Source organism: Cetorhinus maximus, chromosome 12, assembly GCF_964194155.1.
Source record: "Cetorhinus maximus chromosome 12, sCetMax3.hap1.1, whole genome shotgun sequence".
NCBI classification, from domain to species: domain Eukaryota; kingdom Metazoa; phylum Chordata; class Chondrichthyes; order Lamniformes; family Cetorhinidae; genus Cetorhinus; species Cetorhinus maximus.
Genome location: NC_135890.1, coordinates 107,191,208 through 107,217,382, shown reverse-complemented (window position 1 = coordinate 107,217,382; position 26,175 = coordinate 107,191,208). Strand labels below are relative to the sequence as shown.

Below are 26,175 nucleotides of genomic sequence, written 5' to 3'. Positions count from 1 at the left end.
TTATGTTACAGTGAGGAGCCCAACAGTGTACTTTAAAGAACTATAACTCCAATTTGCCTTCATGGCTGTCGGTGCTGGCAATGTGGTCTGCCTGTGATACCGCTGTGGTATGGCTGTGATATGGCTGTGGTTTTCTTTTTATCACTTATGGGATATGGGTGTTGCTGGATAGTCCAGCATTTAATGTCCATCCCTAATTGTCCTAGAGAAGGTGGTGGTGAGCTGCCTTCTTGAACTGCTGAAATCCATGTGGTGTAGTTACACCCACAGTGCTGTTAGGGAAGGAGTTCCAGGATTTTGAGCCACCAATAGTGAAGGAACAGCGATATATGACCAAGTCTGGATAGTGAGTGGCTTGGAGCGGAACATCCAGGTGGTGCTGTTCCCATGATTCTGCTGCTAGATGGTATTGGTCGTGAGTTTGGAAGGTGTTGTGTAAGGAGGCTTGGTGAGTTCCTGCAGTGCATCTTCTATGTGGTACACACTGCTGCCACTGTGCGTCAGTGGTGGAGGGAGTGAATATTTGTGGATGGGGTGCCAATCAAGCTGGCTGCTTTGTCCTGGATGGCGTAAAGCTTCTTGAGTGTTGTTGGAGCTGCACTCATCCAGACATGTGATTAGTATTCCATCACACTCCCGGTTTGTGCCTTGTAGATGGTGGACAGGCTTTGCGGAGTCAGGAAGCGAGTTACTCTCCACAAAATTCCTAGCCCCTGACCTGCTCTTATAGCCACAGTATGGATATGACTAATCCAGTTCAGTTTCTGGTCAATGGTAACCCCCAGGATATTGATAGTTGGGGATTCAGCGATGATAATGCCATTGAATGTCAAGGGGCGATGGTTACTTTTTCTCTTGTTAGAGATGGTCATTTCCTGGCATTTGTGTGGTGTGAATGTTACTTGCACTTGTCAGTCCAACCCTGAATATAGTCCAGGTCTTGCTGCATTTGGACATGGACTGCTTCTGTATCTGAGGAATCACGAGTGGTGTTGAACATTGTGAAATCGTCAGCGAACGTCCCCACGCCTGACCTTATGATGGAAGGAAGGTCATTGATAAAGCAGCTGAAGATGGTTGGGCCTAGGAACTACCCTGAGAAACTCCTGCAGTGATGTACTGGAATTGAGATGATTGACCTCCAATAACCACAACCATCTTCCTTTGTGCTAGGTATGATTCTAACCAGCAGAGGGCTTTCCCCCTGATTCCCATTGACTCCAGTTTTGCTAAGGGTCCTTGATGCCACACTCAATCAAATGCTTCGCTGATGTCAAGGGCAGTGAGTCTCACCTCATCTCTTCTCTTCAATCCTTTTGTCCACGTTTGACCCAAGGCTGTAATGATGTCAGGAGCTGACTGATTCTGGCCAAACCCAAACTGGGTGTCAGTGAGCAGGTTATTGCTAATCAAGTGCCACATGATAGCACTGTTGATGACCCATTCCATCACTTTGCTGATGATCAAGAGTAGACTGATGGGGCGGTCATATGCCCAGTTGGTTTTGACCTGTATTTTGTTTACAGGACATACCTGGGCAATTTTCCACATTGCCGGGTGGATGCCACTGTTGTAGCTGTACCGGAACAGCTTGGATAGGGGCACAGCAAGTCCTAGAGCATAAGTCTTCATTACTATTGTCAGGATATTATCAGAGCCCGTACTCTTTGCAGTGTCCAGTGCCTTCAGCCATTTCTCGATATCACGTGGAGTGAATTCAATTGGCTGAAGACTGGTATCAGTGATGCTGGGAACATCCGGAGGAGGTATCACTGTGATATGGCTGTGATATGACAGTGGTACGGCTGTGACATGGCTCCGATATTGCCGTGATATGGCTGTGGCATGGCTGTATTACGGCTGTGATATGGCTGTGCTGCTGTTTCCATTGTTGGAGGAGGAGAGGGTAAGATACACGTTGGAACCTCCATCAAAACACGAGTAGTGGAGTGGTGTTCAGCTGGAGGATCAGTTTTAAGGCAAAGCTGGACAAAAATTTCCAACACTGATCTGGACAGCCTGTATCTAACTTGGCTGAAGTTACACAGGATGCACCATGTCGATGCTAGAGGAAGGGTCTGAGGATGAATTGTAATTCAACCGGGGTGTGCACATGTGGGATTTGACAAAGTATTAAGTTTTCTTTTAGAAAAAGACAATCAAAATGTATTGATTGGTGGAGATGGTTTACATGTCACAAACCTTGTACTTCTTACCTGGGGCAGCAAAGGAACACGGGAGGCATAGAAGCACAGGTCCACAGTAGCAGCAAAAAGGATCATGTGAGAATAGTCACAGAGGGATTTCAGATGTTATAAACAAAGCAAAGATTAGGATGGATCTGTCCACTAAAGTACTCTTACAGTTTCTGAGCATCCACCATGACATCGAAGTGACATTAACCCCTTGGCCTTGTGATTGGAAAGGGAAAGGGGTTTTCCTCTACCTAAGACCATGAGACTATAAGACATAGGAGCAAAAATTAGGCCATTCGGCCCATCAAGTCTGCTGCACCATTCAGTCACGGCTGATAAGATTCTCAACCCCATTCTCCCGCCTACTATCCATAACCTTTGATCCCCTTACCAATCAAGAACCTATCTCTCTCAGTTTTAAGTTCACTCACTGACCTGGCCTCCACAGCCTTCTGTAGCAATAAATTCCATAGAGTCACCACTCTCTGGCTAAAGAAGTTTCTCCTCATCTCTCTTCCAAAAGTTCCTCCCTTTACTCTGAGGCTGTGCCTTCGGGTCCTAGTCCCTCCGACTAATGGAAACATCTTCCCCATGTCCACTGTATCCAGGCCTTCGGGTATTTTGTAAGTTTCAATCAGATCCCCCCTCATCCTTCTAAACTCCATTGAGTATAGACCCAGAGCCCTCAAACGTTCCGCATATGTTAAGCCTTTCATTCCTGGGATCGTGATCCTGAACTTCCTCTGGACCCTCTCCAGGGCCAGAACATCCTTCCTGAGATTCGGGGCCCAAAATTGCTCACAATATTCGAAATGTGGTCTGAGCAGAGCCTTATGAAGACTCAGCAGCACATCCGTGCTTTTATATTCTAGTCCACTCGAAATAAATGCCAACATTGCATTTGCCTTCCTAACTACCTACTCAACCTGCAAGTTAATCTTAAGAGAATCCTGGAGTAGGACTCCCAAATCCCTTTGCACTCCAGAATTCTGAATTCTCTCCCCAATTAGAAAATAGTCTATACTTCTATTCTTCCTACCAAAGTGCATGACCTCACACTTGCCCACGTTGTATTCCATCTGCCACTTCTTTGCCCATTCTCCTAACCTGTCCAAATCCTTCTGCAGCCTCCCCGCCTCCTCAATACTACCTGTCCCTCCACCTATCTTTGTATCATCTGCAAACTTAGCCAGGATGCCCTCAGTTCCTTCATCAAGATCATTAAAGTATAAAGTGAAAAGTTGTGGGCCCAACACTGACCCCTGCGGAACTCCACTGGTCACCGGCTGCCATCCTGAGAAGAATCCCCTTATCACCACTCTCTGCCTCCTGCTAGACAGCCAATCTTCTATCCATGCTAGTACCTTGCCTCTAACACCATGGCCTCTTATCTTACTGAGCAGCCTCCTGTGCGGCACCTTGTCAAAGGCCTTCTGGAACAGATTTGTCAGGCATGACATCCCCTTCATGAAACCTTGCTGACTTTGCCCTATTTTACCATGCACTTCCAAGTATTCTGAAATCTCATCCTTAATAATGGACTCTAAAATCTTACCAATGACCGAGGTCAGGCTAATCGGCCTGTAATTTCCCATCTTTTGCCTCACTCCCTTCTTAAACAGGGTGGTTACATAAGCGAATTTCCAGTCCTCTGGGACCCTCCCTGACTCCAGTGATTCCTGAAAGATCACCACTAACGCCTCCACTATCTCTTCAGCTATCTCCTTCAGAACTCTGGGGTGTAATCCATCTGGCCCAGGTGATTTATCCACCTTCAGACCTTTCAGTTTTCCTAGCAGCTTCTCCTTAGTAATGGCCACCATACTCACCTCTGTCCCCCGACCCACTTGAACGTTTGGGATGTTGCTCGTGTCTTCCACCGCGAAGACTGACGCAAAGTACCTATTCAGTTCCTCCGCCATTTCTTTGTTCCCCACTACTACTTCTCCAGCATCATTTTCCAGCGGCCCAATGTCCACTTTTGCCTCTCTCTTACTCTTTATATATCTAAAAAAAACTCTTGCAATCTTCTTTTATATTACTGGCCAGTTTACACTCATATTTAATCTTCTCCCTCCTTATTTATTTTTTAATTGTCCTCTGTTGGTCTTTGTAGGCTTCCCAATCCCCTGGTTTCCCACTGCTCTTTGCCGCATTGTATGCTTTCTCTTTCGCTTTTATGCTGTCCCTGACTTCCCTTGTCAGCCATGGTTGCTTCGTGCTCCCTTTAGTATACTTCTTCTTCCAAGGGATGAATTTTTGATGTGTCTCCCAGAAACTCCTGCCATTGCTGTTCCACTGTCATTCCTGCTAGGCTCATCTCCCAGATAATTCTGGCCAGCTCCTCCCTCATGCCTCTGTAGTTGCCTTTATTCAACTGTAATACAGTTACATCTGATCCCAGCTTTTTCCTCTCAAATTGCAGGGTAAATTCTATCATATTATTGTCACTTCCTCCTAAGGGCTCCTTCACCTTAAGCACCCTTATCAAATCTGCCTCATTTCACATCACTAAATCTAGAATTGCCTGTCCCCTCGTGGGCTCCACCACAAGCTGCTCCAAAAAGCCATCTTATAGACATTCCACAAATTTGACTTGTACTCGTGGAGCAGGACCCCTGCAATTTGAGGCCAATTTCTTTTCATTAGATAATTAAACTGACTGGTCTGATGCACGGTATCTTTATACATTGTATTGTTCAAGCCCTGCCCACAGCTTCAAACAGGCAGTGAGGCCTCTGACTCACCGCTCAGCTGATTCTGTTCTTGTTGTTTATGACTGTGGCACCAGATAGGAATCTGAAACTGAGATAACTCGGAATTCAGTACCTGTTACCTGTAGCAAGGTGCATTCCTGCTGCTCCTGTCAGGTTATTTCCCAGACTCTGAGGGGAGGCTTTGGGAAATGAAACCAGCTCTGGTCTCACTTGTTTGTTCAAACCAATTAGAGGGCAACAAGGCTGTGACGTTCAGAAACCAGCAATAATAATAAAAGGACTGAGGAGGGAGCCAGACACTCACTCACTTGTTTAACGGTGGGAAACACAGAAGAGACGGAGCAAGAAACACACAGAATTTCATTCCCTTATACTAGATTGGAGAGCCGGTGTGGAGAAACACAGAGAAAACAAACTGTGCAGGGAAGTGAATCTCTCCCCATTCTGCAGCTCAAATTTCTTCTGATTCACCTGGACTTGTGCTTCCGGCAAAGATTGTCAGGTATCCTGTCTTTTATTTAGAAATTTCAATATTCTAATTCTGGGTTTTAAAATAAGTCATTTTGAATGAAACTCACCATTTAAAATAAGTTCTTAATATTCTCTGAACTGGGTCAGGTTAATTTAAAAAGCATAGCCTGTGAGTTATTGAAGACAATACAAGGCGATAACAACTTAACATGTTTATGTGCCACCCCTTTGTCTGCTATTATAAAGATGGAAATTTAAACTAATGTATTAAACATTCATTATCTAATATCAGCAAAGTAGTTTTTGTTTTTCAATACAATGCATTATGTAAGTCTGAATCTGAGAGGAAGCATTTCTGGACAGAATAACTCTCTGCTGCTTGGTCTGTCATAACTGTACAGATTTCATTCATAGACCACTTGCATCAAAAGAGAAAATTCTACTCAACAATAGGGTACTTTTTTTTCACTACTGGACTGGGGATGCCCTGTCTTGTGGTTTAGAGAGTTATACAAATGGTTCCTTTAATTTGAAGGTGAAACTTACAGTCATTTTCCTTCATTTACAACCATTCTCTTAGACTCCATTGATGAATTGCTGAAGCTATGGTGCAAGATCAAGAGAAACCCACAGAATTTCCAAGCCCATGTTCTTATCTCCCCATGAACCCAAACACAGACTGTGCCACATTACACAGCTCACTGAGGGCTACTTCAGACAGATGCTAGCATTGCAGCTCAGTACGCAGATCCCAGGGGGTTTCTGAATATTTTAACAAGTCAGCATAGAGCAGCAAAGACAAAGCCAAATGCAATCAGGGGAACAGATATGTGAATCTGGTGCTTTTTGTCTGGCAGGAAGGGAGGAGTTGGTGAAGATTGGTGTCTAGGCGATTCAGGTATCATGTAGGAAGCCAGATGTTGCTATTATTGCAGATGAAATTTACACAACAGTTACCCCTCAGCTTCTGCGCTTGCAGCCAATGCCTGGGACAATGCGTCTTGCGTGTTAAATTCTTTCATTCATTCTTAGCAATTGACTCGTGATATAAAGTGTCCCCATCACTGACATCCTGTTCATCTCTTAACAGCAATTGGACAAGATGAGGCTCCAGGTGAGGTTTTTGACCGGTGAAGATATTGAACTTGATGTTGACCCTTCCATCCAAATCTCGGCTCTCAAGATGATGATATACAAAAAAGCCAATGTGCCCTATTTCCAACAGCGCCTGGTGGTGCAAAATGGGAGCACTGTGGAGCTGAAGGATAACAAGAGGCTGTGTGACTACAATGTCTCTCCCAGCGATGCTGTCATGCTGATTGTCAAGAACGAGGAGCGGATGCAGATATTCCTGAAGAATGACAAGGGGAAAACATCTACATATGACGTTCTTCCTTCTGAGTCTGTTCAGGATTTTAGAGCACGAGTACAACGGCAGGAGGGTGTCCCAGCCACTCAGCAGCGTCTGGTTTGCGAGGGGAAACAGCTGGAGGATGGTCGGACACTCGCCGATTACAATATTCAGCCTGGGAGCACCATCTTCCTCATGCTCCGTCTACGAGGTGGTTAACCTGCACTTGCAGCGGTTTATACCATGAACTCTAGCTATTACAGAAGTAAATTATTTATAGTGCCTCAATTGATCAATTTTTTCATATACTCCTGTTTTCTCAGCTGCAGTTGGTAAGAGTCCCAGGTTGCACAGTAACTGACTTGTCCATGATACTTTTGAATCTTATTCCTGTCTGCCCCAGTTCCCATAACAACAGGAAGTTTATTCAACAGATAATGTTTGGCTAGGAAATGATACCAACTGAGGCCTGGGTGCAGGTCACCTTCCTGCATTCTCACCTGAGGAAAGATGCAGGTACAAAACATTGGACACAATTTTACAAGGGTCAGCAACTTAATTAACAATATAGAAGGATTCGGGGGGACTGCTAATGCAACGTGTTCCATTCTGATCATTGACTCGTGATACTTTGATTCACATCAATCCTGGCCGATCATTGGTCAAAAGTATGTTCTGTTACTCTTCAAAATTCTACTGAAGATTTAGGCCAATAATGATCCAGTCCCTGATCCACAGCTCCAAACTTGCCTCTCATTCAGTACGAATCCACCTTCTCACTCTCAGGGACCATTAGTTAGCTGATGTGGCAATTCCAAAGCTCTTTCACTGAATAGGAGGGGCCATGCCAAAAATTCCAAAGGATCAACAATGAGTGTCTTCCAGCTTCATTTTAAAATGACTTAAGGTCATCTACAAGTAATTGCTTTAACCTTAATGTGTTCTTGGAGAATTGTATGTGTTTAACATTGAAATGCTTTAATCTGGGTGCTTAGTGTTGTGTAAGAGCAGAGGATGTCAGGCCTGCACATTGTGTTTGCCAAAATACCCAATGTGATTTGAAAGTAAAGTTGTCCATTTTAATAAAAATTGGAATGTGTGTTTCTATCTGTCTGTATTGTCTGTGGCGTTCCCTGCATTCCATCCGGGATGCATATTTAAACCTAGGTTATGATCATTTACCCTAACAAGTGTTGATGGGAGAATCAGCTATGAATGAGACACCTATGGACAATATTGAAGAATCACACCAGCCCAGATCACCAGCCCATATTTTCCACTGTTTAATTATATTAATTATATTGTACCGGTTGATCTTCTGTGGCATTTAACATGATATGTTAGAGAATCGGGGCAGGATTTTTAGGCCCTGATGGGATCAGGAACGGAGGCAGCCGGCGAGCCGATCAACAAATTGTACCAAAACATTCAGTCTGCACATGCTCAGACTGGACAATCTCAATGGTTCTCACAGCATCACAGCTTTGGGTAAAAATATCAAATACTCAGGTTTTTGTGAGAACGATAAAGATTTACAACACAGAACTATTGGCTAATCATGTCTGTATTGATTCTTTACTGAGCGATCAACTAAGAGTATTAATTATGGTAAATGGGATTAGGTGGGTAGGTCGGGCATTTCTCCCATGTCGGTGTAGACTCAATGGGCCAAAGGGCCTCTTCTGCGCTGTGTGATTTTGTCATTCTGAGACTAAGGCAGCAATTTGTACAAAAATTAAGTTCACACTGGTCACATTTAATAATTAAGAAAATATGCTTTTCTAATTATTCCAGTTTGGAATACTAGAAACTTCCAAGAGACAACTTGCTTATTCAAACACCTGTCCCGATGCACTTACTTGAGACAAGGGAATTACTGAGGTGGAAGCTTATCAGTCAGTGGTTCACGGTGCACCAGGGAGCAGACAGAACTGGGAGGAAATGACAGGGAAACAGTTTTCTCTCCCTGGAGGGGACAGAAACCTCTTCCTTGGTGAAGGAACCAAACACAAAGATATCAGGGCACAGGCTTTAACAGATCATTGTTTCGTGAGCATATATCTCATGCAGCTAGTGGAGACGGTGGTTTCTCATGCAGTGCTAAGGCTGAATCATGAGAGACCACACCCACATTGCAATGCAAAGCTGGAGGTGTGGCATAATGTCAGGGACACCCTGGTGACTGAGACATTCCAGAAACTCAATGCAGCCAAAGGATTCAACAAGAGGCTTTCAAATCAAAGCAGTTGTGTTTTTTTTTGGGAATGGTGCCAATGACTGCTTCATAAATGGCCAGAAGTGCTGGTAAACTCAGGGCTTTGTTGCATTCACAAAGTGACATCACAGCATGGGGAGGAAATGGGTAATTTACAGATAAATATCAATATACCAATCACTTAAAGCTATATCGTAAAGGTTAACAAAATAAGCTAAGTTGTTTAAATGCATAAATGTTAATTAATGAAATAAATAAAACTGGGTAGATAGTGATGGAATTGCAGGTACTTTGCAACAAAAGCAGCATGTGGGAGTTTGTGGACAGCATTGCAATTGCTGACAACCACATCCACAGTGAGTGTCTGAACCTCAAGGAAGTTCAACTTCCGACTTGTCGAGCTTCAATCCGAGATGCAGGCATTGTGGGGCATTAGGGAGGAAGACTGTTAGCTGGACACTTCATCCAAGAGGCAGTCACACTCCTTAGGTTACGTAGTGCCCCATAGTGTCTAAATAGTGGTCAGGGACAGGAGGGTGTGGCTGCGGGTCAGGTTAGTAAGGAGACACAAGGCGGATAAGAAAATAGGAACATAGACAGCGTAGCACAATCGTGCAGTGCAGGGGACCTCAGCCATTGTCCTTATCTAACAGGCATGGGCTTCCTGCTGCCTGTCTGAATGATAAAAAAATCTGGTGGATGAGAAAACTGACCACAGAACCATGATACATGAGGCCATTTATGTTGAGGCCAAGCTGTGGGGAAGGAATGTGGTAATGGCAGAGGACAGTATAATCAGAGGGATGGATACTGTTCTCTGGAGCCACACCCAGGAGTCCCCAAGATTGTGTTCCCTATCTACTGCCAGAATTAGGGACCTCTCCTTGTGGCTGGTTGCTGACACTGATCTAGAAAATATTTTTGACTGCATTCTATAACCTTATCCCCCACATTACTACAGCAGATTTATTTCATCCAGTCGCTATGAAAATTAAAATCCCCAGGATTAATCTAATTGTATCCTGAAAAAAGTACGAGAGAAATTCATGGGACGAAAAGGCAACAGATTCCCTGGACCCATCGCCGCCTTCATAGGGGGTAAAAGATCTGGCTACAGAGATAGTGGGCACACTGGGTCTTGCAGGATTCCATAGATACTCAAACACTCCTCATGGATTGGGAGGATCAAACATAAACCCACTATTCAAGAAACGAAGGGAGAAAGAATCAGGAAGGAGTATAGGCCAGTTAGCCTGACATCAACAGAAAGGAATGTGCGACAATTTGTTATTAGGGACATGATAATAGGGCACTTATAAAATCATAATTTGATTGGTCAAAGTCAACATGGGTGTATGAAAGGGAAACTGTGTTCTATACATTTGTTAAAGTTTGTTGAGGTTTGTTGATGTTCTGAGTTGCAGGGTAGATGAGGAGGAACCAGTGGATTTATTTTAATTGGATTATCCAAAGGCATTCAATAAGCTACCGTCAATGAGCTTATTTCAAAAGATTGGGGCTCATGGGATTAGGGCTAATATATTACATGAACTGAGAATCGGTTAATGGTCAGAAAACAGAGAGTAGCAATAAACAGGCCATTTTCTGGTTGGCAGGATGTAACTAGCCGGGTGCTGCAAGGATCAGTGCTCGCGCCTATTTGATGCTCATGAGGTGTTTGGACCCACCTTACTTCTCGGCACCTTCATCCTGATTGGCCTCCAGCACCTTTCTCCTCTTCACCTTCCCCATCTCTGATCGGTTAAGAACTGCCACTGGTAAACTGGTGCTGATTTTCAGGGATGGTAACCGGGCACAAAGAAAGGGAAATATGGGGACCCCACTCCCTTGCTTCATTTAATTGCAAGAGTTAATTTGTTTCCAGAAGGTGGAAGAAAATCAGAGTAAGATCATGGAAAGGGTATTACAGCAGCCATTTTGAGGGCACACTTTTGATGGAGAGCCTCTCCAGCTCAGTTACATGCTACATCAGACTAAGATGATTATCTCAGCCAAAATGTCTAACTTAATTTTTAAGAGGAGAACTGACTCCACTGCCCCTTTGGGTTGGCTCTAGATCTGTAGTTCAATCTGCAATCACCCTCACTATCAGTTCAGAATAGAAGCAATCTTTCATTTGACAAGCTTTTTACAATATTGCTGCACTGTCAAATCAAACAAGAACATCAGAAGGAGTAGAGGCTTAGTCCTTTGAACTGGCTCTGCCATTCAAATCAGGTCTCATCAACCTCACCTTCACCTTCTCTCACTCTCCCCAAATCTCACATAAACCAACTCAACTCAGGCAGCCGCCCAAGAAATACTGTACCGTCTTAGAGTCGTAGCGTCATGTGGTTATACAGCACAGAAACAGGCCCTTCGGCCCATCGTGTCTGTGCCAGCCATCAAGCACTTATCTACGTATCACTGCTCGGGACACAGGACACTGTGTGTCCAAATTCAGTTTTTGTACCCACTCCTCAATCTGTAAAAAATCAAGAATTTTATAATTTACATCACTGGTGCCAATGTGGAGATGCCATCCTGCTATACCAGCCATATCACTGTAATCCCTTCCCTGTTTCCTTATATTGGCGTGTCACAGGAAGTGCCTTTCATCATAGGGTCTGAGTTAGAATGAGTGCTTGATAGTCATAGAGTTATACAGACGGAAACAGGCACATCAGCCCATCGTGTCTGTTCTGGCCATCAAGCACCTAACTTTTCCCATCGCATTTTCCAGCACTTGGCCTGTAGCCCTGTATGCTGTGGAATTTCAAGTGCCCATCTAAATACTTTTTAAATGTTGTGAGGGTTCCCACCTCTACCACCCCCTCAGGCAGTGTGTTCCAGATTACAACCACCCTCTGGGTGAAAAAGGTTTCCCTCAGATCCCCTCTAAACATCCTGCGCCTTACCTTAAATCTATACCCCCTGGTTATTGATACCTCTGCTAAGGGGAAAGGTTTCTCCCTATCTACCCTATCTATGCCCCTCATAATTTTGGATACCTCTATCAGGTCCCCCCTCAGTCTTGTCTGCTCTAAGGAAAACAACCCTTGCCTATCCAGTCTCTCTTAATAGCTGAAATGCTCCAGCCTAGGCAACATCCTGGTGAATCTCCTCTGCACCCTCTCCAGTGCAATCACATCCTTCCCATATGGATGGTGACCAGAACTGCACACACTACTCCAGCTGTAGTCTAACTAGCGTTTTATACAACTCCAACATAACCTCCCTAATCTTATGTTCCATGCCTCGGCTAACAAGGGCAAGCATCCCATATGCCTTCTTAACCACCTTATCTACTGAGCTGCTGCCTTCTGGGATCTATTGACATGTACACCAAGGTCCCTCTGATCCTCTGTACTGTCTAAGGTCCTACCATTCATTGTGGATTCCCTTGCCGTGTTAGTCCTCCCAAAAAGCATCACCTCACACTCCTAAAAATAAAGATCGTTTTTCAAAGAAAACATTGGGTCCAGATGAAATTTCTAAGAGTAACAGCTGTTCAAACGGCCGATGGCAACAGAGCATCGAATCCTCCAGGCTCACTTTCGGCTGAAGATGCTCTACATTGTGTTACTGAAGGAAATGGAAAACGAAACAGATCAGAGGCCATTTCCTGTTATCAGCAAGAATGCTCTGCTGCTGGCTGAGAGATCATTTGTCAGACACTGGGGGGGGGGGGGGGGGGGAGGATGTTTTCGGAAAACGAAACTTCAGCTCCGATCACATTTATTTCATAACAGAACAGGGGATTTCCGACAATCAGAGGACAGCGGGGCTGTGACGTTCGGAAACCGGGTCTGAGAATAAAAGGAGGAGGGAGCCGGAGACGCGCGCAGACAGAGTTGTTTAACGGAGAGACGCACAGAGCAAGATACAGAGCAGCAGAAGCAAAGAGCTTGATTCACATACTCCGTCCAGATCTGAGAGTCGGTGCGAAGGGAAACAGAAAGGACCAACTGCGCAGAAAAAGTGCATCAGAAATTATTCAGCAGCTGAACTTTCCTGGACCTGTGCTTCCAGCAAGGACTGTGAGTTCATTCTGCCTTTCGGGGCAATTTCAATATTCTGTTTCTGGTGTGGAAATTGCTTTGTTCTGAATCTCAGATGCAATTTCTGATAAATTATTATTATTAAAACCCGGTGAGAATGGAAAGAAAGTCATTGAAAAACTCAATCCTGTTGGAGACACAGATCTAATGTTTATGTGACACCCGTTCTCAGATATTCTAACCGGGGGTGTTCAAATATTCGAAATAATATATTAAACATTCATTAACTAAGATTACAAGGGTCATTGCTTTTTTAAAACAATATAGTAAGATACGTTTGAGGGTGAATTTATGTTGGGAGCTCGAATGGGTTATATTGAATCTCAGTCAATTTAAGATAAAATAATATCCTCTCAATGTGGCGACAGTGGAAGAGAATATACCCAAAGTTAAACAGAGAGATGTGAGTGAGATAAATCATTCCTATATTCCCAGGGCAGATGTAGGTTTTGGGCAGCCTGACAAATCTAATTTCATCATGAGTGCAGTGTCTAAAACGAACGAAGCTGTGATGGAATTCTGCACAACGAAGAACAGTTTCATCGTTCCTGGTTTAGAGAACTCTGCTGTTGGCTGTTTAAATGTTCAGCGCTCCCCACAAGTGAAGCCCGTTCATTCACGGCTCATGTTACACGTTACTTGGGTCACTCTTGTGGCAAAAACCGAGTATTGCAACTGTGTGCGCAGCAGATACCCGATAGCTTCAATACTCCAACATAAATTCAGAATATAAGTTGCACAAATATTTCTAACTTAGTTTCTGCCTCATTCAAACTGGAAAACAGACATGACATCGAAATGTTGCCGATATGGGAATGTGGGTGAGCCGGCGAAACATGTGAGGAGTGGGATCATTTTTATATCTTCCAATTCCCACAAAGGATTCACACCTGAAATGTTAACTCATCACATTTTGGGTTCTCCTAGGACCACCACTGAGTTCCACACCTCGTTACAACTTGATCCAAAGGTGACAGATCAGATAAATTCTAGAAGTGAGAGTGACTGCCCTGAACATCAAAGTTGTATTTAAGCAAGTGAGGCATCTTGTGGGACCTATACCACATACACACTGCAGCGGTTTAAGAAGGCAGCTCACCACCACCTTCACAAGGGCAATTAATTTTGGGGAATAAACGCTAGCCTTGGCAGCGATGCTGAAATCCAATGTACAAACAGAAGAAAATAAGAATTAAAACAGAAAATGCTGATAAAACTCAACAGACCTAGCAGCATCTGTGAAGAGAGAAACAGAGTTCATATATCAAGTGCAAAAGGCTCTAATCTGTCAATAGATGCTGGCTGCTCGGTATTTGCAGCAGTCCATGGCTTTGTGTGCAGCATTGCACCGATAGGGAATAAAATACTGACAGGCGTTTGACTGAGTTGGGAGTACAGTAGGTGCAGATTACACAATGCATTAGTTCCCTAGATTCTATGATTGTCTGGACAATGTACTGCATGTTCAAAATAGTATTATGTGACTGATACACAATACACAGCATCTCCGTCACTGATATCTTGTTCATTTCTTAACAGAAATTTGACAAGATGAGACTCCGGGTGAAGTTTATGACCGGTGAGGTTATTGAACTTGATATTGACCATTCCATCCAAGTGTCAGCTCTGAAGAAGATGATATATGAAAGAACCAAGGTGCCCCATTTCCGACAGCGCCTGGTGGTGCAAAATGGAAACACTGAAGAGCTGCAGGACAGCAGGAGGCTGTCTGACTACAATGTCTCTCCCAGTCATGAGGTCATGCTGATTGTCAAGAACGAGGAGTGCATGCAGATATTCCTGAAGAATGACAAGGGGAAAACATCTACATATGACGTTCATCCCTCTGAGTCTGTTCGGGATTTTAGAGCACGGGTACAACAGCAGGAGGGTGTCCCAGCCAATCAGCAGCGTCTGGTGTGCGAGGGGAAACAGCTGGAGGATGGTCGGACACTCGCCGACTACAATATTCAGCCTGAGAGCACCATCTTCCTCATGCTACGTCTACGAGGTGGTTAACTAAGACAGCACCAATATGGAATGAGTGTTAGATATCACACAAAAACTACGATAAAAATCTGTTGGTTTTTTTCCCACTGATGCAATTTCTATGAGTTTAAGCATCGCGGTTAGTAAGTAAATGATACTTTGACTGTCACTCTTCGATTGTCTTGTTAATAACAGTGGGGTGTTCATGCACATATTAGTGTCTGTCTACGAAGCAGGCCACTGCCTGCACTCATAGCCCACATGGAATGTTTCAGACAAAGCAGCAGAGGGTATCCTTGAAAGAAGCAATGGAAAAATATTTTTATTTTATACATGAGGCCAAAGATTACTAAACATTTTACTTTGGGACCTAAATTCAGATTAGGCCCAACCTCCCTCAAGCCTGCTGTCTGTGGATATCCTCTATGAAATAGGTTGTGTGAGTGTCAGTGTTAACCTGATGCACGTGCGCTCATAGCATGAGGATTATTCTTTTCGGTTCTATTGCCACTCGGGTGTGGCACAAGGTGGTTGTTATGAGAAATGGAGAAATGGGACGCTTTTTGTGATGCACTGAAATTTGCCCAAAATAACTGTATATAATGAACAATAATGCTAAATGTTCTGCAAGTATTCCTTTAACCTTACTTTATGTGAGTAGATGTCGATGTCCAATATATAAATGCTTTAGTCAGTGTGCTTAGTCTTTTGTAATAACAGAATTTATGTGCCGGGCTGTTCATTTTATTGAAATGTGCAACGTTACTTGAAAATAAAGTTGTTTCTTTGGATACAAATCTAAATGCTGTTGTGTTGTTTCTGCCTTGTGAAAATTTGTAAATGTGAATTGTCCGTGAATCTATGTATGTTACGTCACGATCAACATCTGAAACCATTTTCATTTGATTTAACCGAACCAAGAGTTTTAAGGAAATAACTCTGATTGAGGCACTGAGGACTGATTAGGGACCGACTGATATTAGCCTCAGTGCATTGAGGCAGCTGCTGACAATGTCAAGGAGCCTTATCAAGAGACTTCAAACACAAAGAGCATAGAATTCATTTTAGTCATGCCATATACCATTTGGCTGCGGCTGCTTCCTGTACGGAGTTCCATTCGTAAAAGAGCACACCCAGGGTTTCCCCTACATGTGAGCTGTGAATCGACGCTGTCCTGTTGTCACCCAGTCTAACTACAGATGTGACACCAGGGATATCGAATTTGGTTCACTCAGGCCCAGACAACATATTCATACAGCAGCCTGCAAACATCAGTTGCAGAGATACAAAATGGGTCTAGCACTCGCATTCTTTGAAGGGCCAAGCACCCAAGTTGCAGGAAAGCTAACATGAGGAACTTCTGCATTTGTAAAGTGTCTGGAGGTACTCTGGAGTGTTTCTGGGATTCTTGGATTTTCCAGAGTATTGTTGTATTCTGACAGGGAAGACGGAGGATTTGGTGCCCTGTCCACACAAAGGCTGCAACAGGTATGGGGACAGCAGTGTCAGTTATAGCAAATACTGTTTAAATTTACAAATGAAAAGATTACCCTTTCTCCATGTTGATAGAATTAAGAAAAGACAAAGAGAATACTAAGTTAATAGATGAAGTCAGAGTAACGGAGCAAGTAATGAAGACAAAATCAGGGTTACACTGCACGTTTGTGAATGCACGGCGTATAGTTAATAAAATTGGGGAGGTACAGGCACAGATTGTCTTATTGGATTATGATGTTGTGGCGATAATGGAGACCTGGCTTAAGGAATGGCAGATCTGGGTGTTAAATATTCCTGATTAGAAGGTGTTCAGAAAAGATAGGAAAGAGAACAAAGGAGGAGGATTTTTGGTGAATGAGAGTATTGCAGTACTGCAGAAAGAGGTTGTATCAGAGGAATCAAGGACAGACTCATTTTGTCTAGAGCTAAGGAATAAGAAAGGTGCAATTACATTGCTCGGAGTAATATACAGACCACCAGCTAGTGGGAAGGATATAGAGGAACAAATCTGCAAGGAAATTACAGAGAGTTGAAAACATCGTAGAGTAGATTAAATGGGGGACTTTAATTACCCGTATATAGACAGGGATAGTGGTAGTGTAAGGGGCAGTGAGGGACAAACGTTCCTAGATTGTGTTCAGGACAATTTCCTGCAGCACGAAGTGTCTAGTCCAACAAGAAACGAGGCACTGCTAGACCTCGTTCTTGGAAATGAGGTGGGCCAAGTAGATCAAGTGACAGTGGGGGAACATTTAAGGAACAGTGATCATTGTATCATAAGGTTTAGGATGACGGTGGAAAATGACATTGGTCAAACCTAATAAGAATAATCAACTGACAGAGAATGGACTTCAATGGGGCAAGAACAGAGCTGGACCAGAGGGACTGGAACCAAAGGTTGGTGGGAAAAACAGGAGCTGAACAATGGGCTACCTTCAAAAAGGAGAAGGTTTGGGCACAGTCAAGGCATGTTCCCTCAAAAGGGAAGGGTAGGACAAACAAATCCAGAGCTCCCTGGATGACAAAGGAAATAGAAATTAGGTTAAAGAAGAAAAAGTGTGCTTACAACAGGTATCGGGCAGCAAATACAACTGAGAACCAAGCTGAATACAGAAGGTTCAGAAGGGATGTGTAAAAGCAAATATGAGAAGCAGTGAGGGATAATGAACAAAGACTGGCAGCTAACTAAAAGGAAATGCCAAAGTATTCTATAAGCACACCAATAGTAAAAGGGTGGTAAAAGGAGGAGTAGGGCCAATTAGGGATCAAAAAGGGCATTTACATATAGAGGCAAGAGGCATGGCTGAGGTGTTAAATGAATACGTTGCATCTGTCTTTACCTACGAGGCAGATGCTGCCCAGGCCATGGTGACAGAGGAGGAAACTCAGTCACTAGAAGGGTTTAAAATTGATAAGGAGGAGGTATTGGATAAGCTGTCGGTACTTAAAATTGTTAAGGCACCGGGAATGGTTCCAGGGATGAGACACTTCAGTTATGAGGAAAGAATGGAGAAGTTGGGACTGTTTTCCTTGGAGAGGAGAAGGCTGAGAGGAGATTTGATAGAAATTTTCAAAATCATGAGGGGTCTGGACAGAGTAGATGGGGAGAGACGGTTCCCTGTTCTTAACGGATCGAGAACCAGAGGGCACAGATTTAAGGTGTTTTGCAAAAGAAGCAAATGTGAGGTGAGAATAAACTTCTTCATACAGTGAATGCACTGCCTGGAAGAGTGGTGGAGGCAGGTTCAATTAAGGCATTCAAGAGGGCATTGGATGATTATTTAAATAGAAACAATGTGCAGGGTTACAGGGAAAAGGCAGGAGATTGGCACTAAGTTAAAATGCTCAGAGAGCCGGTGCAGACACGATGGGCCAAATGGCCTCCTTCTACACCGTAATAATTCTGTGGTTCTGTGCCAGTGACCCTGGGTCTGCAACGTGAGATAGAGATGGAGTAGTGGCTGCGGAGAGGGCAAGCTTTGCACCATAAAATCTGCCAACTTGGTGTCAGACCCCTCCATGTTCCCTGACAGTGATAGGAAGGCTGTGTTCCTGCTCCAGGCCAGCCAATGTACCCAGTACCTCAGTGTGCATGCCCCTTAGTATTCTCCTGTATGCTGTCCATCGAGATCCTCACCGAAGTCGACTGCAGTAACACTTGTCTGTGACCTCACCCTCCAGTAAGCTGACAAACAAACCATCCTTTGCCCCTGGCCTGTTTGCAGGCCACTCATGCCTGGTGACTCACCACATGCTGATCTAAATCTGTAGTGGCCTCTAAAAGTTGCGCACAGCGGCAGTATCTGAGCACCAGGTTAAGTGGATAGGACCTCTTCATCAGTGCTGTGGCTGCAGCTCTCTCTCTTGCTCCTTGGGCTGCTGTGCTGTGTAAGTGGGCAGTTCTAGGGTATCAGAAATCACAAAATCAGAAGTGGAAGGTTAGGTGAAGAAGGGGCAAGGGTGGGAAGCAAGAGGTCCATGGTTACACCATCTGCAGTTTGCATTTCGTGACAGATAGTAGGATGGGGGTGATGAGAAGGGGCAGAAGCAGGAAATTATCATCATCTTCAAAAGTCCCAGTGCACTGGGTCACTGGGATTCTCTTGTTGCCGGTGCCAGGATGTACAGAACCATTTTACATCAACCCTGGTTGATCATTGGTCAAAAGCATGTACTGTTAACCTTAAAGATTCTTCTGAAGAGTGAAACTAATATTGGTTGAGATCCTAATGAGTACACAGCTCCAAGCTCATCTCTCATTCGGTACTAATTCACCTCCTGACTCACAGGGACCATAAGATGGCTGATGGGGCAATTCCAAAAATGTTTCACTGTATAGGAGGGGCCATGCCAAATATTCCCCATATAAAGATCAACAATGATTGCCTGCCTTCTTCATTTTAAAATAACTTTTACAGGTAATTCCTTTTAGCCTTAAAGTGTTCTTGGAGAATTGTAAGTGTTTAACATTGGAATGCTTTATTCTGGGTGCTTAGTGTTTTACAAGAGCAAAGGATAGCAGGCCTGCACGTTGTTTCTGCCAAAATATTCGATGTGATTTGAAAGTAAAGCTTTATTTTAAATTGGAATGTGTGTTTCTATCTGTCTGCATTGTCCGTGGCTTTCCTTGCATTACATCCGGGATCCATATTTAAAGTCAGGTTATGATCATTTACCCTAACAAGTGGTGATGGGACAATCAGCTATGAATGAGACACCTATGGACAATATTGAAGAATCACACCAGCCCAGATCACCGGCCCATAATTTCCACAGTTTAATTATATTAATTATATTGAACCAGTTGATCTTCTGTGGCCTTGCAAGGCCTCCACGATGAGGCTGCAAGGAACATAGGGAGGGCGCATTGTGTTAATAAATTGCTCCTAGAAAAAGCCAAACCACAAGAGTGGGATATAGGTCAGCAGGTTAAGGCATGAAATGATGCAAGAGTTGGTCTGTTTGAATCTGTATACAAGGGGCCATACAGCATTGTGGATAAAGCCAGCCCAATGGTGTATGCTGTCCAACTTACAAAGTGGGATACATGGTTTCATATTAATCAGGTGAAACTATTTAAGGGGGAACATTTGCAGAAAGGAAAAGCAGCCAGCATCAGGCCCACAGACCCAATAATGAGATCCAGAAGTACCACCTCCGAGGGGATGCTGGAGGAGGAGTTGAATCTGGGAGCAAGCCCTGCCCAGGAAGGCTAAATGCCAGCAGAGGTATGCGTTACAAAGGCAGCGCTCAAAGGGAGAGGGTTCAGCTGATTCACTCCTATGCAGAATTGATAGGGTTAATAGAGGCCACAGAAGAGAAAGGCAATTTTGTTAACCCTTAACTACTCACCTGTGTCCAAAAGAAAAGTTTCGCCCGCAGAGGTTGGTGTATTTTGTTTTATTTTTCAGAAAAATCTGGATTGACGGTCAGTCGAAGATATGGGCCCAAACATTAAAGATCAGCCACCTGTTAATAGCCATCCATATTCTGGAAGAGTTCAACCAGTGTATTTTGGCAATCCAGGTTAGAAAAGCGATTTCTTTGATTGGTCCAACTTTAGTGACCACGATATCGCATTTAACAAACCCCAAGTGATTCCTGGGGAGTCAGGGAGGGTACACGTGTGGAAAAACCATGGAGCGATTAAAGGTGGCTATCCAAACAGTTGGAACGAAGGCAATAAGTATGATGAATGAAGGAAGGAAATGCAATATGTTTAATCAGAGAGTTTCAATGGAAAAAATTTATGTCAGAGTCTGAAACTACTCTGCCCTTAGACATTCCTCATTTGTCACTTTGAGACAAATTGGGGAGAGTGGTGAATAGAAAAATGTGTGAGTAAACAACCCAGGAGACAACGTTAGAATAATGATACAAAAACCAAAACTGCTGGAAAACCTCAACAGGTCTGACAGCATCAGTGGAGAGAAAGGGCCAATGTTTCGAATCCATATGACTCTTCTTCAGAACTGAGGATGAAGAGTCATTTGGACTCGAAACGTTGGGTTTTTCTCTCCACAGATGCTGTCTGACCTGCTGAGTTTCTCCAGCAGTTTTTGGTTTTCTTTCAGGTTCCAGCATGCGCAGTATTTTGCTTTTATCTTAGTAAGAATAATGCTGATGAGCCCACCTGATAATTATATCCAGTTATGTCGGTCCAAATGGCAAGGTAAATTCCATCCAGGAAACTATATATTCCTTAGGGGGTTGATGTCCCAGCAGAGTCAGCAAAAAGGGTAGTCCCTTAGGCAAAGTGTGTATCAGACCCCACCATCCCTAGACGGACAACGGACCAAGCGAAGGAGACTCCCATCTTCTGGACCAAACATATCCCATGTGGACCTGATGGTGATCGTAGTTGTAAACAAGAGGAGCTAAAGATTATGTTACAGTGAGGAGCCCAACAGTGTACTTTAAAGAACTATAACTCCAATTTGCCTTCATGGCTGTCGGTGCTGGCAATGTGGTCTGCCTGTGATACGGCTGTGGTGTGGCTGTGATATGGCTGTGGTTTTCTTTTTATCACTTATGGGATATGGGTGTTGCTGGATAGTCCAGCATTTATTGCCCATCCCTAATTGTCCTAGAGAAGGTGGTGGTGAGCTGCCTTCTTGAACTGCTGAAATCCATGTGGTGTAGTTACACCCACAGTGCTGTTAGGGAAGGAGTTCCAGGATTTTGAGCCACCAATAGTGAAGGAACAGCGATATATGACCAAGTCTGGATAGTGAGTGGCTTGGAGGGGAACTTTCAGGTGGTGCTGTTCTCATGTGTCTGCTGCTAGATGGTATTGGTCGTGAGTTTGGAAGGTGTTGTGTAAGGAGGCTTGGTGAGTTCCTGCAGTGCATCTTCTATGTGGTACACACTGCTGCCACTGTGCGTCAGTGGTGGAGGGAGTGAATATTTGTGGATGGGGTGCCAATCAAGCTGGCTGCTTTGTCCTGGATGGCGTAAAGCTTCTTGAGTGTTGTTGGAGCTGCACTCATCCAGGCATGTGATTAGTAGTCCATCACACTCCCGGTTTGTGCCTTGTAGATGGTGGACAGGCTTTGCGGAGTCAGGAAGCGAGTTACTCTCCACAAAATTCCTAGCCCCTGACCTGCTCTTATAGCCACAGTATTGATATGACTAATCCAGTTCAGTTTCTGGTCAATGGTAACCCCCAGGATATTGATAGTTGGAGATTCAGCGATGATAATGCCATTGAATGTCAAGGGGCGATGGTTACTTTTTCTCTTGTTAGAGATGGTCATTTCCTGGCATTTGTGTGGTGTGAATGTTACTTGCACTTGTCAGTCCAACCCTGAATATAGTCCAGGTCTTGCTGCATTTGGACATGGACTGCTTCTGTATCTGAGGAATCACGAGTGGTGTTGAACATTGTGAAATCGTCAGCGAACATCCCCACGCCTGACCTTATGATGGAAGGAAGGTCATTGATAAAGCAGCTGAAGATGGTTGGGCCTAGGAACTACCCTGAGAAACTCCTGCAGTGATGTACTGGAATTGAGATGATTGACCTCCAATAACCACAACCATCTTCCTTTGTGCTAGGTATGATTCTAACCAGCAGAGGGCTTTCCCCCTGATTCCCATTGACTCCAGTTTTGCTAAGGGTCCTTGATGCCACACTCAATCAAATGCTTCACTGATGTCAAGGGCAGTGAGTCTCACCTCATCTCTTCTCTTCAATCCTTTTGTCCATGTTTGACCCAAGGCTGTAATGATGTCAGGAGCTGACTGACTCTGGCCAAACACAAACTGGGTGTCAGTGAGCAGGTTATTGCTAATCAAGTGCCACATGATAGCACTGTTGATGACCCATTCCATCACTTTGCTGATGATCAAGAGTAGACTGATGGGGCGGTCATATGCCCAGTTGGTTTTGACCTGTATTTTGTTTACAGGACATACCTGGGCAATTTTCCACATTGCCGGGTGCATGCCACTGTTGTAGCTGTGCTGGAACAGCATGGATAGGGGCACAGCAAGTCCTAGAGCATAAGTCTTCATTACTATTGTCAGGATATTATCAGAGCCCGTACTCTTTGCAGTGTCCAGTGCCTTCAGCCATTTCTCGATATCACGTGGAGTGAATTCAATTGGCTGAAGACTGGTATCAGTGATGCTGGGAACATCCGGAGGAGGTATCACTGTGATATGGCTGTGATATGACAGTGGTACGGCTGTGACATGGCTCCGATATTGCCGTGATATGGCTGTGGCATGGCTGTATTACGGCTGTGATATGGCTCTGCTGCTGTTTCCATTGTTGGAGGAGGAGAGGGTAAGATACATGTTGGAACCTCCATCAAAACACGAGTATTGGAGTGGTGTTCAGCTGGAGGATGTGTTAAGGCAAAGCTGGACAAAAATTTCCAACACTGAGCTGGACAGCCTGTCTCTAACTTGGCTGAAGTCACACAGGATGCACCATGTCGATGCTAGAGGAAGGGTCTGAGGATGAATTGTAATTCAACCGGGGTGTGCACACGTGGGATTTGACAAAGTATTAAGTTTTCTTTTAGAAAAAGACAATCAAAATGTATTAATTGGTGGAGATGGTTTACATGTCACAAACCTTGTACTTCTTACCTGGGGCAGCAAAGGAACACGGGAGGCATAGAAACACAGGTCCACAGTAGCAGCAAAAAGGATCATGTGAGAATAGTCACAGAGGGATTTCAGATGTTATAAACAAAGCAAAGATTAGGATGGATCTGTCCACTAAAGCACTCTTACAGTTTCTGAGCATCCACCATGACATCGAAGTGACATTAACCCCTTGGCCTTGTGATTGGAAAGGGAAAGGGGTTTTCCGCTACCTAAGACCATGAGACTATAAGACATAGGAGCAGAAATTAGGCCATTCGGCCCATCGAGTCTGCTGCACCATTCAATCATGGCTGATAAGATTCTCAACCCCATTCTCCTGCCTACTATCCATAACCTTTGATCCCCTTACCAATCAAGAACCTATCTCTCTCAGTTTTAAGTACACTCACTGACCTGGCCTCCACAGCCTTCTGTAGCAATGAATTCCATAGAGTCACCACTCTCTGGCTAAAGAAGTTTCTCCTCATCTCTCTTCCAAAAGGTCCTCCCTTTACTCTGAGGCTGTGCCCTCGGGTCCTAGTCTCTCCGACTAATGGAAACATCTTCCCCATGTCCACTGTATCCAGGCCTTCCAGTATTTTGTAAGTTTCAATCAGATCCCCCCTCATCCTTCCAAACTCCATTGAGTATAGACCCAGAGCCCTCAAACGTTCCTCATATGTTAAGCCTTTCATTCCTGGGATCGTGCTCCTGAACTTCCTCTGGACCCTCTCCAGGGCCAGAACATCCTTCCTGAGATTCGGGGCCCAAAATTGCTCACAATATTCGAAATGTGGTCTGAGCAGAGCCTTATGAAGCCCCAGCAGCACATCCCTGCTTTTATATTCTAGTCCACTCGAAATAAATGACAACATTGCATTTGCCTTCCTAACTACCTACTCAACCTGCAAGTTAATCTTAAGAGAATCCTGGACTAGGACTCCCAAATCCCTTTGCACTCCAGAATTCTGAATTCTCTCCCCAATTAGAAAATAGTCTATACTTCTATTCTTCCTACCAAAGTGCATGACCTCACACTTGCCCACGTTTTATTCCATCTGCCACTTCCTTGCCCATTCTCCTAACCTGTCAAAATCCTTCTGCAGCCTCCCCACCTCCTCAATACTACCTGTCCCTCCACCTATCTTTGTATCATCTGCAAACTTAGCCAGGATGCCCTCAGTTCCTTCACCAAGATCATTAAAGTATAAAGTGAAAAGTTGTGGGCCCAACACTGACCCCTGCGGAACTCCACTGGTCACCGGCCGCCATCCTGAGAAGAATCCCCTTATCACCACTCTCTGCCTCCTGCTAGACAGCCAATCTTCTATCCATGCTAGTACCTTGCCTCTAACACCATGGCCTCTTATCTTACTGAGCAGCCTCCTGTGCGGCACCTTGTCAAAGGCCTTCTGGAACAGATTTGTCAGGCATGACATCCCCTTCATGAAACCATGCTGACTTTGCCCTATTTTACCATGCACTTCCAAGTATTCTGAAATCTCATCCTTAATAATGGACTCTAAAATCTTACCAATGACCGAGGTCAGGCTAATCGGCCTGTAATTTCCCGTCTTTTGCCTCACTCCCTTCTTAAACAGGGTGGTTACATTAGCGATTTTCCAGTCCTCTGGGACCCTCCCTGACTCAAGTGATTCCTGAAAGATCACCACTAACGCCTCCACTATCTCTTCAGCTATCTCCTTCAGAACTCTGGGGTGTAATCCATCTGGCCCAGGTGATTTATCCACCTTCAGACCTTTCAGTTTTCCTAGCAGCTTCTCCTTGGTAATGGCCACCATACTCACCTCTGTCCCCCGACCCTCTTGAACGTTTGGGATGTTACTCGTGTCTTCCACCGCGAAGACTGACGCAAAGTACCTATTCAGTTCCTCCGCCATTTCTTTGTTCCCCACTACTACTTCTCCAGCATCATTTTCCAGTGGCCCAATGTCCACTTTTGCCTCTCTCTTACCCTTTATATATCTAAAAAAAACTCTTGCAATCTTCTTTTATATTACTGGCCAGTTTACACTCATATTTAATCTTCTCCCTCCTTATTTATTTTTTAGTTGTCCTCTGTTGGCCTTTGTAGGCTTCCCAATCCCCTGGTTTCCCACTGCTCTTTGCCGCATTGTATGCTTTCTCTTTCGCTTTTATGCTGTCCCTGACTTCCCTTGTCAGCCATGGTTGCTTCGTGCTCCTTTTAGTATACTTCTTCTTCCAAGGGATGAATTTTTGATGTGTCTCCCAGAAACTCCTGCCATTGCTGTTTCACTGTCATTCCTGCTAGGCTCATCTCCCAGATAATTCTGGCCAGCTCCTCCCTCATGCCTCTGTAGTTGCCTTTATTCAACTGTAATACCGTTACATCTGATTCCAGCTTTTTCCTCTCAAATTGCAGGGTAAATTCTATCATATTATTGTCACTTCCTCCTAAGGGCTCCTTCACCTTAAGCACCCTTATCAAATCTGCCTCATTTCACATCACTAAATCTAGAATTGCCTGTCCTCTCGTGGGCTCCACCACAAGCTGCTCCAAAAAGCCATCTTGTAGACATTCCACAAATTTGACTTGTAC

At 44.3% G+C, this 26,175-nt stretch overlaps 2 protein-coding genes across 3 annotated transcripts; both read left to right on the top strand.

Moving 5' to 3' along the window:
- Window positions 1-6,485: 6,485 nt before the first annotated feature.
- Window positions 6,486-6,953, top strand: LOC144687825 (polyubiquitin-like). Its single transcript, XM_078554346.1, has one exon. The coding sequence runs from the start codon at window positions 6,486-6,488 to the stop codon at window positions 6,951-6,953; it is 468 nt and encodes a 155-aa protein (XP_078410472.1).
- Window positions 6,954-12,652: 5,699 nt separating this feature from the next.
- Window positions 12,653-15,799, top strand: LOC144687817 (uncharacterized). 2 transcript variants are annotated; one of them, XM_078554335.1, is made up of 3 exons: window positions 12,653-12,989; window positions 13,938-14,047; window positions 14,550-15,793. In XM_078554335.1, the coding sequence occupies exon 3, from the start codon at window positions 14,562-14,564 to the stop codon at window positions 15,027-15,029; it is 468 nt and encodes a 155-aa protein (XP_078410461.1). In that variant the 5' UTR covers window positions 12,653-12,989; window positions 13,938-14,047; window positions 14,550-14,561; the 3' UTR covers window positions 15,030-15,793. The 2 variants fall into 2 exon arrangements, with proteins under 2 accessions (XP_078410461.1, XP_078410460.1); XM_078554334.1 differs by lacking the exon at window positions 13,938-14,047 and having other exon boundaries at window positions 12,660-12,989; window positions 14,550-15,799.
- Window positions 15,800-26,175: the final 10,376 nt, after the last annotated feature.